The sequence below is a fragment of the Protopterus annectens genome, chromosome 14.part0 (assembly GCF_019279795.1).
Source record: "Protopterus annectens isolate FY-2018-M chromosome 14.part0, PAN1.0, whole genome shotgun sequence".
Classification (NCBI taxonomy): Eukaryota; Metazoa; Chordata; order Ceratodontiformes; family Protopteridae; genus Protopterus; species Protopterus annectens.
This window is the reverse complement of record NC_056748.1, coordinates 18364832-18381498: the sequence shown is the minus strand read 5'-3', so window position 1 is coordinate 18381498 and position 16667 is coordinate 18364832. Positions and strand designations below refer to the sequence as shown.

The window sequence follows — 16667 nt, the reverse complement described above, 5'->3', positions numbered from 1 at the left end:
ATAAACTCAATCATCCTGTTAGCCCCATTATCTAATTAAGATTTAAAGCAGCAATACCAACATTTAAAACAACTAATAACAAAGTCAAAGGCAAAAACAATAACATCTACAGCACTTATTTACATGACGCTCTTGTAATATATCATATACAATAAATAAAACTGCCTTCCTTTTGAAACTAAAATCATTATTGCCTAAAAATATAATCAATGAGAGAGTGGTTTATCTAAAAGAATGGGGCAAGGGATACCCTATCATTCAGGCCATAATTCTTGTCAGCCTGTAACCTGATGATCCACTTAATCTCTATGCGCTCTGTATAGTTTTTTACATTCCCTAATCTAATGTTCCTATCCACTAATTCTATGGCTAAAAATATAAACTGGTGTGAAAGGCCATTATCTAAAACATGCCTAGCTAGAGCATTGGTGTCATCCTCTTTATGAATTGCATAGAGTTGTTCTCTAACTCGCTCCCTCAATGTTCTATTGGTTCTTCCTATGTAGAAGGAAGAACACTGTTGACAACTTGCCAAATAGACAAGGTCTCATGTTCGGCAATCTGCATAATGATGAAATTCCTAGTTTTTGTTTGTACTAGGATGTATAAAGATATTACTACTAGCAATATATGTACATTGTCTACAACTCTTACAAGGGAATGTTTCTTTACATTGGGATAAAATCCTTTTACTGCCATTCCTTCCATAGCAAAGTAATCTTTTAAGAGACTTATTGTTTTTATAAGTGAACTTCGGTTTTGTACCTACCAAATTTATAATCTTTTCATCAGAAGTTAAAATTCTCCAATTCCTATTAATAACATCTTGTAAAAATGTAGTATGGTTTGAATAAGGCATAACAACTCTAACTTCATGTAAGCCTTCATTAGTTTTAGGATTATGGAGTACTTCATTATTAAATCCCCTCTTAAAGAACGGTTTGCCTTTGTGTTTCCTATCAGTAAACTCTTCCTGTTTAAGACGATCAACCTCTGTCTTCTTATAACCTCTATCTTGTAATTCACATCCTAGTTTATTAAGAGTATCACTGCACCCCAAATCAGAGGTAGTTGCAGTTCAGTATTGTACTCGCATCTGAAGTAACCACTCGTACTAGGCATTGAGGTCCCTGATCTCTGATCAACCTCAGTTACAGTCACATGATCACCAATAGAAGTGTTAAAACATTGTTATTCATCATCCTGTGTTCCTGCCTCATCAACCTTCTCTCCTTTCATTTAACCAGTTTAACAACATTTGCATCTCACCTGAGACACTGACCAAATCCTGCAGCATCTTGTCCTGGCTGTCAGGAATGCAATGAATGGTGAGATCAAGCAGCTCATCTTCTTGGATACATGACATTGGGAGATCATGAAACAGTTCAACAAATGACACAAATGACACACTAAATCCCAAATAGCAGCAAAATCCACCACACAATTAAAAGAAAACTGCTTTGGCTCAAACAAAAAGGAGCCGCTGGAATAAAATTTAGTGTAGCAAGTTTAATTCACCGCTTTCGTCAACAGACGTCATCAGAAACAATGCCATTTAAAAATCATTGTTTAAATACAAACTACAATCAATCACTTTACTAAAACAATTACACAATTAAACCATTCAGTTTAGCCCTTTGATATAAAACAATTATTTGATAGTAAGTCCTCTATCCTTTAAAAAAACATTTAATATTCATAGTTTCATTTAACCCAGGGAACTGATCTGCTGTCAACTTCATCTGCTACTCTTTCTTTTCCACCACATTTTTGTAATTACCTCCTCTTAAATCTAGAGGGACTTGTTCCAACACTGCAAACAGGATTTATTTGCATTCATCACAATGGCTTGAATGTTTAAATAATGCATTATTGCTGTATTTTATTTTAATGGAATGTATATGTTCTTTAATTCTCTTTCCAAGACTTCTTGTAGTCATGCCTACATAAAAGGCTTGGCACCCAGAACATAGCCCTATATAAACAATTCCTTTCGAAACACAATTGAACCTGCCTGGAATTTTAATAGTATATATGAGATTTTTCTAAAAAATTATATGGTCCCTCATGTATAAATCTACAATAACCACATGTAAATGTACCAAAGCTCCTGTGTGTCATCGGTGGGGGATTTTTTTATACTATCTCCTTGAAAAAGCTGTTTAACCCTAAAGTACTTTTATATATGAACAATGGGTGGCTTTCTAATGTATTAAGTAGCTCACTATTCCCCTCAATGATTTTCCACTTACTACAAAAAACTTCTTTAATCATATAGCTGTCAAATGATATAACTATACAACAATGGGGTAAGATATCTTTACTCTTGTACCGTGTTTCCTATGTATTTACTTACACCCTCTCTACCTCTGCTAAGGAAGCAACATGCTTTGGGAGCTGTTGATTGATTTTTTTTTTACACTGAAGATATCCTTTCCTAGCAGGGTCAACCAGGTACTAGGGAGGCAGTCTGTTTTTGGGGCTATTGATAATTTTTTTAATATAATATCCTGGCAGGGTGAACCAGATACTAAGGAAGCAGTATGTTTTGGAGATTGTTTGTGGATATTTTATTTTTTAATATAATATTCTGCAGGGTTAACCAGATACTAAGGAGGCAGTGTGCTTTAGAGGCTGCTTGACTGTGGATGTTTTTTTTTGTAATCAAATAACCTTGCAGGGGTCAAACAGATCTGAGGGCTGCTTGTGGATGAAATGTTTTTTTTTTTTAAAGGATCAGTCAAGATAGGTTAGGATGATGTGTGGATGTTTTGTTGTTGAAACTCTGACCTTGCACGACTAAAGCACATATGGGTGAACTGAAGTAAGATCACCTGCAAGCTCTTGGTTATGTGATGCGAAAGAAACAGAGTAATGTAACCATTGTCTTCTCTCTTCATTTTAAACCTTGTAGGCTCAAAGCAGATACTGTGGGTAGGCAGTTGGGCTGGGGGGGGGGTCTATTCTTAGTATGGGTGAATAAAGTGACTGGCCTTACTATTGTACTTCTGACTTGCTTTGCAAGAGTAACGTGCATTTGAATGAAGCAAGATCGACCACAAGCTCTGAAGCCTGGCTATTGTTTATGTGAAAAAATGCATATAATGTTGCCTTTTTATCTTTTTTTTTTTTTTTTTTTGTCTTTTAACCTTACAAGATCAAATCAGATACTGTGGGTGGGGTGGGCAATAGGGATTGGGGCTATTTGTAAATGAAATAACTGGCCCTGCTGTTTACTATTGTAATTCCAGCTTTGCAAGACTGTAATAGTTGTCTGTACTTTCAGATGAATGTAATCTAATTATTAATGAATCATACTTATATGTTATTTTATATCTGTGCATGTATATACTGATGGTCTGTTTAGAAATATTGTAATATGCTGAAAAGGTTTTTTTTTTTTGACTAAAGGCAGTTTGACAAATCTGAGTAAATAAAAGTAAAATAAAGTGAAATTTATATTTGTGTAAGGTGAGCTGGCACACACAAGTTGTGACTAATGTTTCTGTCAGCTAAATTAAATTAATGCAAGTAGGTACCTAACTGTTACTATTATTTCTACTTTAATCCTGGCATGGTGAAAGCAGATACTTTTGTTCAGTAATGGGGGGCGGGGCTATTTCTGAATGAAATGGGTTGACTGACCCTGCTGTTTACTGTTATAATTCTGGCTTTGCAAGATTACTGTGCATTTGGTAAAGTCAGCTGTCATACAAGCCTGTGTCACTGTCTCTCAGAACAACTGGCACTTTAGACATTGGCGTGACCTTGAATTATGAATAATAAATTAAAATAGTACAGTGGGATTTCCAAATCTCCTTACTTTTCATCCAGCATTGTACAAAATGCAGATTACCTGATACAGTATATTGCATATTTACTACATCATGTGTACTTGCAATAGTTTCATGCAGTCAAGACCAACCACTGTTTTACTGTTATTAGCTCTGAAATATGATTTAGTCGAGTATTTGTTGTCAGACTATTCAGCATGTACAGTAGTGATTGAGCAGTTATTTTATGTAAACTAGTAAACAGGATCAGTGTTGATCCTGCTGTATTATAGCCCTGTGATGTTAAACCCACCCCTTTCTAATTAGCCCCACCCCATTCAGGCGTCTTCTGCAGCCCTCCTTTGATTTGAAGTCACCAACTACCACTGATCACTGGAGCTATTTGGTTAGTAAGCGTGGGGATAGAAAACAGAAGCAAATATCTGAAAGCTTTGGGTAGAAGCAGGGAACAATTATGTATGTAGAGCAAATTAGCAAAATCACAAACACAGCAGACTGAGCGTTCAGTTACATAGTGAATTACTCTGAGGGATGTCATCCATTTTATGTATTCTGGAGCTGGTTAGATAGATGAGAAGTACCTTCTGGGCCTAAGGGGGTACAGTGAAATTGCAGCTTCTGGCATCTCACAGGTTAAGTGATGAGATTTACAGAAAATTAGAGATATTAAGAATTATTTTTGAAAGGTATGTTATGTATACTGTAGCAAGTCCAGAAAGACAGAATTGCGTTTTGTCTTTAACTTAGAATAGTTTTAACATAGCACACATATGTTAGTGTCTTTCGGCTTTTCCCGGCTAGGGGTCGCCACAGCGGAACTCCGGTCTGCTAATGATTGGCAGTTGATTTTTAAGTACCGGCTTGTCAGGCCTAACGCACAACCTTCAACGAAGGAAACGCCCATTCACGCATGTCTCCACACAGAAGACGCTCTAGCTGAGAATCGAACCGGACAGCGTCTTACTGTGAGGTGACAACGCTACCGCAGCACCACATAACACACATATAAGTGGCTAATATTTCTTATCCTGAAAATACACCATTTATGAGATACACAGTGTGGTCTCTGTGTTATAAGTCTTTGAATGCAACTTGACATGTAGTATCAATATTGCAAGATAATATATCCGATGCATATTTACATTTTATTCTAGGATTGCAAGGAGTCGATCTCCGAGTCCCTTGTCCCGTCTTAGCAGATCTCCTAGTCCTCTCCCTTTAAGCAGAAGTGAGTCTCCAACTCGTGCACAACTTACAAATGCTTCTCGTCATGCCAGGCTTGTATCACGATTTAGTGATATTTATGCCAATGAACGTCTGGATGCACAGAACCTTTTGAGGCGCTACATCGATGATCTAGAGATGGTTCAGCGGATAATATTTATAGCCACTATGGTATGAAATTTTCTGGATGACTGTTTTGTGCATATTATGTTCATGGCATGTTACTAATGATTTTATAGTTATTCTATGACTGTGATTCAAATCTTAAACTATTTAAACTGTAAGAATCATTCATACGCTGTAACGATTTCCTTATTATCAATTTAATTTTCTGCTCAGACGTAAATAAAATAAATGTTTCTGCAATTTTCTACAGTCAAAAATACTTATTGGGACAAACATCTAGCTGGTAAACTGAAAAACATGAATATAAGTAAGCATTTTAGTATGATAACCTGATTTAAATGTATTAGTCAAATGAATTAGTATAAAAAAGAAAAATTACTTTCCAGTTCCAGTGCTGTAGCCTGATGGTTTACTTCCTTAGCATTGATGAAATGTCTTGTAAATTAATTTTTTTAGTTTTCTAGATGGATATTGATGCTAAACAGATGTTTTTTGTGAGTAGTTTTCTTCAAAAGATGGAAGCAAAGTTAAGCAATCTCTTTACTACAAGTTTATTTTTTTCAGTATTATTCATATACTTTGCATCTTAATGCTACATATAAAGTCAAACAAATCCATATTTGAAGATCAGACAGAATCTGAATATAGCAGCATAGAGGCACTGTCGCCCCCAGTGCAGATGGGCAGCATTTTTAATTCGTATTCCAACATACCTCTTAGCTGTCCAGATTTTCGCAGAATGTCCAGATTTTTGCTTCATATTTTTGGTCTGTCGCTAATTTGTGGTTTTCTGACAAATTATCAAGGATTGAAGTCTCTAAATAATGACAGACATTTGAGTTTTGGACTTTATATACTTTGGAAAGTATATGTGAACACAAAACCTGTTATTCTAGTAGCTTTCTAAGTTTATAAGAGCAGTATTTAAACCTGTCCCTATTTCTGGGCCTTTGATCCCCCATTATTTTAGTTTTTGCCCAGATTTCTTGTACTTAGAGGTTGATAGGTATGATTTCCTGACTAAAGAGTGGGCAAGCTACTGCAGGTCTCACTAGCTTTTAAATGAGGGAAGTATGATGCTCAGAAGAAATCTCCAGAGCTAAGCAGGAACATTTCAAGAAGATATTGTATATATATTTATATACACATACATATGCTATTTGGAAAGTTATAGAATACAGTGCAATCTGTTGATGGACCTTATGTTCTTTTACTCCGGAAAACTTTTTTTTTCTTTATTAAATCAAGAAATACTGAATTTATTGCTTAGGACCAACATATAGCTAAAACATCTCGATTGTGTTTAGAGCCTTCTCTGCCTAATCCTACTGATCCCTGACTTCCTGATTTAATAGATTGTCCTCATCTGACTTGACCTAATTTCTTACAGCCATAATCTGTCCTCTCTAGGCCCATAATACATTATTTGTAAGGTATTTATGCCAAATAAAGGGTGAGAGATGTCCCCTAGTAGTGTAAGTAGGTAGGGGATAAGTAACACTTACAGACTAAATACTGGCACATTTACACTTCTACGTGCATCCATTCAACATACCAAAATGCAATAGTAATAATTTCACCTGCTGCCTCTGAAGTGGTTGTTTGTAGTCCTGTGACACTGACAACTGATTGGTTATAGACCTGAAAGGCATACCTTTTACCAGGGGGCATTCCATAAGTGGAGTTATTACTTGAATTCATATTGTTACCGGTATAGGGAAAAACCCTGCATAATGCATACTTATAAAAATAAAATCATGAAAACACCACTATTAATTATTTTGACATATTTGTTTCTTCATCACTTTGTTTCCATACTGTGGGGGGGAAGACTACTTAAATTTGTATGCCAAGTATATATAAATGAAAGCATTCTCTACACAAAAAAAGTTCTTAGTACCTTACTAACTTTGAGACTTGTGCTGCTTTGGCATTAGTCCATGTACTTGAGCATATGGTGTGGCATACAGGCTATATTCAATTTAGATCATTTTATTTTAAAAAGGTATGAATACTGTGAAAACATAATGTATATTACCACCATATTTCTTACTTTTTAGGAATCATTTCAAGCAGCCAAAATGGCCTTCCGTCAGTTCAAACTGCGTGTTAGAAAAACTCTGTCACCATCTCATCTTGGCCCAGAGTCTCTGGATGAAGCTGTTATGGACTATATTGTTCGCAATGTGGATCTTTATGATGTACAGTCAAGTGTCAATGTATGTTATATGGTCTATATTTTTAACCCTTTTTTTATAGTACATTACCAAGTGGTATGATGATAGTCCTTTAAACATGGAGGCTGCTGTTGCTATTAATTATAGTTTAAGATCAGTGAAAAAATGTTTCCTTAGCTTACAATGACAGATTAAAACATGATGTAGAATATGTAATTCTGACTGTGGGTCATTTATGGTTTTATTATATGTCTTTTTATGGCTATTCAAATTCTGAAAATTATATGGACCAACTAAGACTGAGGTTCAACTTTAATAGAGTTTATGGCACAATGAACTATATCCTCAAAACAATAGACTGAACAGTTATGACATTAGTTAGTAACCATTTAAATTGCTTTTAACTTCTAAGAAAAATATAAGAATTCCATATTTCTTAAAGAATTGCAAATGCTTATTAAATAATTGCACATTGATCGTTTAAGTAACCTGGATGCCCAAAGAATGAACAAAGTTTCACTTTCAAAATAAGACTTTTGATAGAAAATAATTTCATAATCAACATTGGCATCAACCCCCTTTTTCCTACTTTCTATACAGGATCGAGGTGTCACATCACCAGTGACCATCAGCTAGAGACAATGGTCATACCTCCAAGTAGATAGTAGCCCTGCAAAGGTAGAAAATAATATATTCACATTATCCCTCTAGCAGAGATGCTTTTTATGGATATATTTCATAAAAAAGGGTTCATTTCTTATTTATTGCTGGTGTAGTGTTATACATTCAGTGCTTTGAATAAGACAAGAGCATTCAGGTTGCATTACTGATGATCAGTCCAGCAAAGCCCAAAGCATAGAAAACACATCAATGAACTGCAATGAAGCCCTCTGCTCACATGACATAGGGTACTTTGCTTACCATATCCCCTTAATTTTACATATTATTCTGTGGTCACTTAAGGTCAGAGAAAGAGTAAAGATAACCTATGTAGACAATTTGTCCTGTCCCTCGTATTTAATTGGATCTGCAGGACCACTAGATTAGTGAAATGTATACTTTATGCAGACAGTCACAATACTAAATGCTGCATTTGAAATTAACACATTATTTGTAAGCTGCTAGGTGTTAAAACTATTACTTGTTTAACAAACTCCTAATCGGTGGTGTTACATCTGCTGATCATTGAGTGTTACCAAGTTCATGAATATAATTTTGTGAATGAATGAAGTTGTAGATATGTTCTGTCAGTGTTGTAACTCTACACTTCATTCAAAGTCAAATTGAACCCTGCAACTACAACTTCATTCATAGTAAGTTAGAAGCCTGCAACTACAAGTTTGTTCATAGCAAGCTCGAACCCTGTGGCTACACCTTCGTCCATAGCAAGCCACAACCCTGCAACTACAACTTCATTCTTAGCTAGCTAGAACTCTGCAACTACAACTTCATTCATAGCTAACTAGAACTCTGCAACTACAACTTCAGTCATAGTTAGATAGAACCCTGCAACTGCATTTTCATTCATAGCTTGCTAGGACCCTGCAACTACAATTTCATTCATAGCTAGCTAGAACTCTGCAACTACAACTTCATTCATAGTAAGTTAGAACTGTGTGGCTACAAGTTTGCTTATAGCAACTTACACCCTGTAACTACAGATTTATTCACAGCAACTAGAACCCTGTAACTACAGTTTTATTGATAGTATGCTACAACCCTTTAACTACAATTGTATTCATAGTAAGCTACAACCATATAAATGCAACTTCATTTATTAACTCTGCCTGTAACAAGACTTAAATTATTCATTAATAAAAAAAGAAATATGGCAACTATTCATTTACAAGAAATTTTTTTATTAGTTTATAAATTCAAAGAACACTTCTGAAACCATTGTCACTGTTTAGGTTACTCAAACATTACTGATATCAATGCTAATGAAAGTGAGGATCAGGTACCTTTATTTGCCCTGCTTAATAGGATCATAGGAGGTTACTAGGCTAATAGTCCCAGGGCCGTTACAAGCCTAGCCAAGTTCAACCCATGTTCCCAAGCGTGTCTGGTTCAAGTAGACACTAAAATCACCATCTGTTCCCCCTGTCCAAGAGGGACACACACAAGTAGAATCCCTGGGGTGAATTTCCAGTTACCCATCTGGTCGTCTAAATTACACTTAAATAGGGCCAATAAGGGGCTTTGTTTAACATGAATAGGAAGATTGTTCCAAAAATGAGGCAACCTCTCTGAGACAAATCTGTCTCTTCAGCAAGTTCTGTCTATATCACATACCAGGTTAAGGTCATTTAAGTGAGTGACCCATGCGCCATTTGACTTGCAAATGTGCAGCATTTCCATTAAAACGGAGTCAGAGATTGGTCTGTATGCAAGGCACAGGTTTCCTGTGAGCAGTCTGTATGACACAGGGTAGAATGACAATGATTTCAATCTGTCTACATAAGACAGATCTTGAAAACCCTGAATTTTCTTTGTAAGGAACCTTTATATTCTCTCCAATTTATGGAGGTGTTTGGAAAGGAACATACCAAAGGGAGAATTGTACTCTGTTATTGGCCTAATGAGGGAAGAGTACAGGGTATTTATATCCTCTTTTTTCTGGAGGCAATATCCTTAATTATGAGGTGAGGAAAATAAAACGCCATTCTTACAACTGTGGAGACATAGTGATTGAAGTTAAGGTTGCTGTCAACCTGTGTACCCAGATCTCTCACCACTGACTGTGTGCGTAGGATATTGCTATTGATGTGGTAGTCTTCAGAAACATCAGCCTTACCGAAGGGGATGATAATGCAGTTTTTTTGCATTAAGTTTAAGACCATGACTTTGGCACCAGTCATTAGTCTGTGTAAGACTTTCTTGCAGGATGTTGACATTGCTAGGGGTTTCAGTGATCACTTCCAATTTACAGTCATCAGCAAACTTTGTCAGCCACAGTCCTTTAGTTTTAGCCCGTACTTTGGAGAAGTAGATTCTGAACAGTAGGGGTCCCAGAACAAATCCCTGTGGAACACCACTGGTTATGAATCTACTGGAGGAGGCGGAGTCCTCTATTTTGACTATATGAGTTCTATCAGTGAGCCAGTTTGCAACCCACATAACAATGTATGGCTTAATACCCAGCTGGGTGAGTTTATCAATGATGCCTGAGTGGAGGGATTGTGTTAAAGGCCTTGGCTAAGTCTAGGTAGGCCATATGCACAGATTTGCCCTCATCTAGTGCTTTGGTGTTTGTCTTGAAGAAGTCCACCAAGTTTAACAGGCATAACCTCACCTTGACAAAGTCAAACTGGGTGGGTCAAATGTTTGGAGATTTCTTATATATTTGTTAATAAGATCCATGATGATTCATTCCATGGCCTTGCAGATAAGGCTGGTCAGGCTAATAGTTCTGTAGCTCCCGGAGTCCGTGGATGCGTCCCCTTTTTACAAAGGGATGATGGAAGCTATTTTCCATTCTACTGGGATGAAGACAGTGCTTAGACTGTGACTGAAAAAAGTGCCCAATGGTGATGCTAATTTCTGTTTTAACCCATGTAGAACATTGCCTAGAATGTTGTCTGGTGCCACAGAGGCTGTGTTTTTGGCCTTGGAGAGGGCATTTAAGACCTGCTCCTTGGAGATACTAGATAGGGGACAGGTCCTAGGGGTACTTTGGGGCATATGCGGTGGGGACAAGGGAGTGAACCTGTCATCCAGCAAGTTTGCTATATCCACAGGTTCTATATATGTAGTAACATTAACTATGAGTTCAGTGCAAATCTGGGCCTTTCCTTTGATGTTAATGATGTAACAAAAAATGCCTTGTCATTATCCTTAGTTAGCTAATTTGGATATGTAGTTAGCTTTGAAGGACTTCACTATGAGTCTTATTTGCTTGTTTAAGTTGAAGAGGGAGTGTTTCCAGTTTTGGGACTATTCCTTCCTACTCTAAGACAGCAATTTCTTTCTCCATTTGTATAGTCTATTAATGGCAGTTGCCCACCAGGCAGGTTTGTTTTTCCTTGAAGATCTTGCTTTGGTTCTATCAGGTATGGCAGAGTCAATACAATTATACAGGTGCTTGTATAAAGCATTGGTGTATAACTTAGCATAGGTGTCTGTTCCATCAGTGGGGGAGGGACTATGAAGCTATTTATGCTGTCACGTAAGAGGTTGTAATTGGCTTTGGAGAAGATTTTTAGTCTAGTTGTTGCTAAGGGGGGGGGGTCTTGTGTTATAGTTACTTCTAGTGAGACTGATTTGTTGTCAGATCTCACCAGTGATGGCCACACACTGGGGATGGTGCAGCAGTCCCCCATGTTGCTGAGCACCGGGTCCAGGATTTTTGAGACCCTTGTGGGTGTGTCAACCAGCTGGTCCAGGGCACTGAAGTTAACAAAGTCCAGGAACCTTTGGGCAAGTGATTTATAACACATATAATTTACCCATTCTATGGATGGGTAATTAAAGTCATCCAAAACCAGGGTGTTTGGTTGTATCGTGATTGACTCAAGTAGATACAAGTAGGCTGAGTGGATGTCCTGATTCATGGAGGGGTACCTAGTACTGGCAATGACCTGAAAAGGGTTCTTGCCTATAGTCAATTGTACCTGAAACAATTCAAGGGAATTGTGCTGTTTAACCAATCTAGAGGTGTAGTTATCTTTAATGAACATTGCTACATCACCTCCTTTAATTCTCGCACATTCAGTTTGTGGTCTGAACACGTGGAAGGAAATGTAACCTGGTATAGCTGGTGTATTTATATTTAATGAACATTGCTACATCACCTCCTTTAATTCTCACACCTTCAGTTTGTGGTCTGAACATGTGGAAGGAAATGTAACCTGGTATAGCTGGGGTACCTTCCGCAGCCTTAAACCAGGTCTTAGTGACTGCATAAATGTCAGCATCTTCCAGGGTAAGGACTGCTTCCAGTGAGTGCAGTTTCTGGTTTAGACTCCTAGCATTTAGCAGTATAACCCTGAGGTAGTGTTTAGAAGGTATTTTTATGTCAGGAATTTTGTTCTTGTGACATTGCCTAAAAAAGGCACTATAGGGATGGCAAGAGAATAACCAGTAACCAAAGTCCCAGGGGTGACAGATGTAGACCATCTCTGGCAAAGCATCGAGGTCTGTTAACCATGTCATCCCAGGCTGACAGATACTGGATCCCCTTTGAATGACATCAGAAACTAAGCCAATTGCTGAAGTCAATCATTTTTTGTTTGTATTGAGGTATCATTCTAGGCGAAGGTAAAATGTTGCTTAAGGCTAGGGACATACCTGCCTGAGACACATAATCAGAGAGCTCAGTCATGTGTCTTTTCATAAGTCCAGTAAGGTATGTCTCAAGTCATTCACACCAACATGGATTATGACAGTGTCATAACAGTGCCTGTTGTTGAGAGACTTGAGTGCATGTGTGATGTGGCAGATCCTGGCATCTGACAGGCAGATGACAGTGACACTTTCATTATCCAACCTGGTGAGAGGGACATCTGTGTGTCTCACAATTGAGTCACCTATGACTAAGATATTTGTTTTGTGTTATGCCTTAGGGGCTTGACTGGTGAGACACTTGTGTGTGATATATTATGTGTACTATGTTCTGCAGAGGATCTGTTATGTGAAGCCTGCTTGTGTTTGTGTTTAGGAGGTCTCTGATATTTAGGTAATCTTCTTGAAAGAACCTCTGCATATGTAGGTTTATGTGTTATTGGTTTGGTAGGTGCAGGAGGCGAGGTGTGTATGCTGGCATCTTGCCTAGTATCAGATGAACCGACCGGTTAGTGAGAGAACCTGGATTCTATGTTCTTGATATAGATGCATCTCTCACATAATGAATTTGTGTGGACTAGAAGAAGTGGGTTGCCAGTGTACATGAGGCAATTACTACATTGTCTCAGGATGCCCATGTTGACCAGGCTGGCTGGAGAAACTGTGGGAAATTGTCCATCCATAATGATAGGTAAGTTGATGTGATCAGAAAACTGGAGAGGACAGGAAGGACCAGGTAAAGTAGAGGATAGGAGAAGTGGACAAAACATACAAAGGGCTAGTGGATAGGATCTGTGTTGGTACCTCAGGAGCTTTGCTGAATGTATCACCTGTCAGTGAGAGACAATCATGAGAACTCACCAATGGAATACCAGCAGAGTACTAAGGGAAAATTTGAAGGCAAAAGTGTTTGTGTGTATAACCACCAACATTGCCTACTGCTGTGCGTCAGTCAGTGATACACAAAAGTGGTGTTTATGTAGCAAATGAGTGCAAACTGATCTAAACAAATTAACCAATAAAAAAGCTCAAAACTGAGCCCTGTTCCATCAGCCTTCAATCAGATGAGTTCTAACTGCACACTCCTGCCACTAGGGTGCAGGGAAACCCTCTCCAACAAAAGATGGCCTGGTTTAGTGCTCATGTTATATAAACAGAACTAGATTCAGCAGGTCTGAATATAGTCTATTCTACAGCAAACAAAGTGCAACAAATTCAGGAAAACAAAAACAGTTCAAATAAGCAGTGATATGGTAAAACTGCAGTTCAAAAGTGCAATATACAGTGAAAAATTCTACTTAAGTTTTGCAGCGATCAGCCGATAGCTTGGATTTACTTATGTATTAATTGAGAGCAATCTGATTTAAACAAATTAACCAATAAGAGAATTAATAAAGTATGGACACTAGATTACCACCATGGTAACACATTCAGCTGGAGGTTTAGAAAGGAACATATCAACAAAGTGTAGATTTTATTAATTTACTGGTTTATTACTTGTTTATTATTTTTATTTTGTAACTTAGCTGTATTTTTATCTATTTGTTATGGAGAACTGCAATGGTTACCATACCTCTCAACCGTGCCAAATTCCTCAGCATTTCCCGGTTTTGAGGTCCAAATAATAAGGTGCCACGAATTTCCAATCAGCCCCCTTTATTCCCGATTCTTTCCCGGCTTTTTTAAAACTTTTTTCCCCTCTGCAATTTTCTGCTGACATCATTTCATGCAGAGGCATGCGCAATGATGTCAGCATTGTAAGCAGCCTTTCAGCCTGTCAGAATTCAGCTGAGGGTTCAAGGGGATGTGACTTTGTTTATGTTTGGGCTTTCAGCAGCAGCAGAGTGTTAACTGTTAAATATTAGGTATCTGTGACTGATGTCTCGGACTTCAAGCAGCTAACCTAAAGGCAAATGCAGAGGCACGCTTTTTTCAAATTACAGAGGAGCAGGCACAGACAGCAGTCAATCTATTAGTTTAGAGAGGGCCAGATCAGGACTCTGGGACTGGACTACACAGGCTAAAGCTCAGAGTCGGACAGACCAGGAGAGAGCAGCAACAGACCCAAGTCACCCAACAGTGTTTTTAATTTGAAATTAGACTTGCAGTTACAGTCAGGGACAGTCTGCACCGGCAAGGCTATCCTGTCCTCAAACAAGCCGTTTGTTCGTTTCAGACTTAAGTGCACCAGGGCACCACCAGGCAGCAGCAGTTACACTCGGGTTGGGTGAGTACTACTCCCCCCCCCCCCCCCACACACACGTTTTCTATATCTTGGTCCTTATAATTTGCAATCAAGTGTAAGGTCTGTTTTACTCAACAATACTTCAGATGTCAGAAATATTATTACTTTTTGCAACTCCTTAAAGTTATTAGAAATTGTCCATAATATGCAGTAGTGCTCAAAAACTAACTATAAAATATGTCTAATGCCTTGTAGAGGAAGGCTGAAAGTACTTGTTTGTTGGAATACTATCATGTAGAACCTTTAAGGATGATATAAATAAAGTATGTACTCACTGTACAATACTTTATAAATTAGGTATCTGCTCAGTACAGCTCAGGATAACAGATACTCAGTAATCCAGTTTGCATCTTTAGCAGAGTGTTGCAGTTGAAGCATATCATATCTGGGGCTATGCTCTACACTTTTTCATTACAGTACATTGTTCCTGGTATAATGCATTACATCCACAGCTCCAGAGTTTAAAATCCACATTGCTTGTCACAATTGCACATGAATATTTTCATACATGTTCTCATATCTGTTTACCGAGAGATGTAGAAGTAATACATTACATCCTTGGCCCCAGAGCTCAAAATGTAATGTGTGGCTTGTCACAACTGTCATGCTGTGAGCAGATTTAATCTGTATGTAGATGTAAAGCATTACATTTAGTAATACGTATTGCTGCTATTTGTAACAGACTTAAATAGTCATTTTGTATTTTTTATTAGCAAGAGATATTATTTTTTTTATTACAAAAGCATAGCTTATGTAAACTGGATATGATGCTTGCAGACTGATGACAAAATTGCCTGTACTCTCCGCTATGTGTTTTTTAGCATACATTTTCATGTTTATATGTGTGCGTGTGTGCATGTGTGTGCGTGCTCCTGTGTGTAAGTATGTGGAATACATGGATCCATTCTGTGATGAGTATCTTCTATTATAAGTGTAGGGAAAGTGTTTCATGGTGAGTAGTGAAATCAAAATTCATTCTGCAGTAAAAAATGTTTCATGTGTCACTCAAACCAGATCCCCAGCATCCTCCATTTATCTGTTTTTCCCATTTTATGAGTTGAAACTATTGTTTCCCATTTAGTTCCACGGACAGCAATTCCATAAGCTGCTTACTGGTAAGGGTTATACATAGCTTCCATACTTATTTTTTTCTGAATGGTTGTTTCATGTGGGATTTTTGTTGCACGTTTTACAATTGTAAATGTTGGCATTTATATATATATATATATATATATATATATATATATATATATATATATCAAATTGTAAAGTTTGGCATTTTATATATATATATATATATATATATATATATATATATATATGTGTGTGTGTGTGTGTGTGTGTGTGTGTGTGTATACATATATATATATATATATATATATATATATATATATATATCTATAAATACACACACACATAAACTACAGTCTGAACTAGGATATAAAAAATAAAGACAGCACTTTTTGAATCTGCTTGTCTCCCATGGCATTACAGTGTATCAGCCCACTACACTGTATCTATCACTTACTTCTCTCATACTCTCCATAGTCACCCAGTCAAGTTCAAATATTAATATAGTAAAACACTATTGTTATGCTTATTTATTCATGATCAAATTTTGGTTGTCTGTTCTTCAGTTTGCGTTTAAAAGTTGGTATCCCACAATTAAATTACAGTGGGTGGAGTTACACGATTATGCATGCAAATTTTATGTTAATCAGGTACAGATTTGTACCTATTTTTATGGGTCTTTGTACAGATTTTTGATGCTTTCAGGTTGAGAGGTATGATGGTTACCCAATATGGATTAAAAAACAAGAT

General features: G+C 37.3%; 1 protein-coding gene across 1 annotated transcript in view; it reads left to right on the top strand.

Moving 5' to 3' along the window:
* The window catches only part of SPATA18 (spermatogenesis associated 18), a 460841-nt gene that overhangs the window by 225987 nt on the left and 218187 nt on the right, over window positions 1-16667 (top strand). Inside the window, exons 7-8 of the mRNA XM_044055719.1 lie at window positions 4949-5189; window positions 7205-7363. Of these exons, the coding sequence (XP_043911654.1) occupies window positions 4949-5189; window positions 7205-7363 (400 nt within the window). The remainder of the gene's footprint in view (window positions 1-4948; window positions 5190-7204; window positions 7364-16667) is intronic.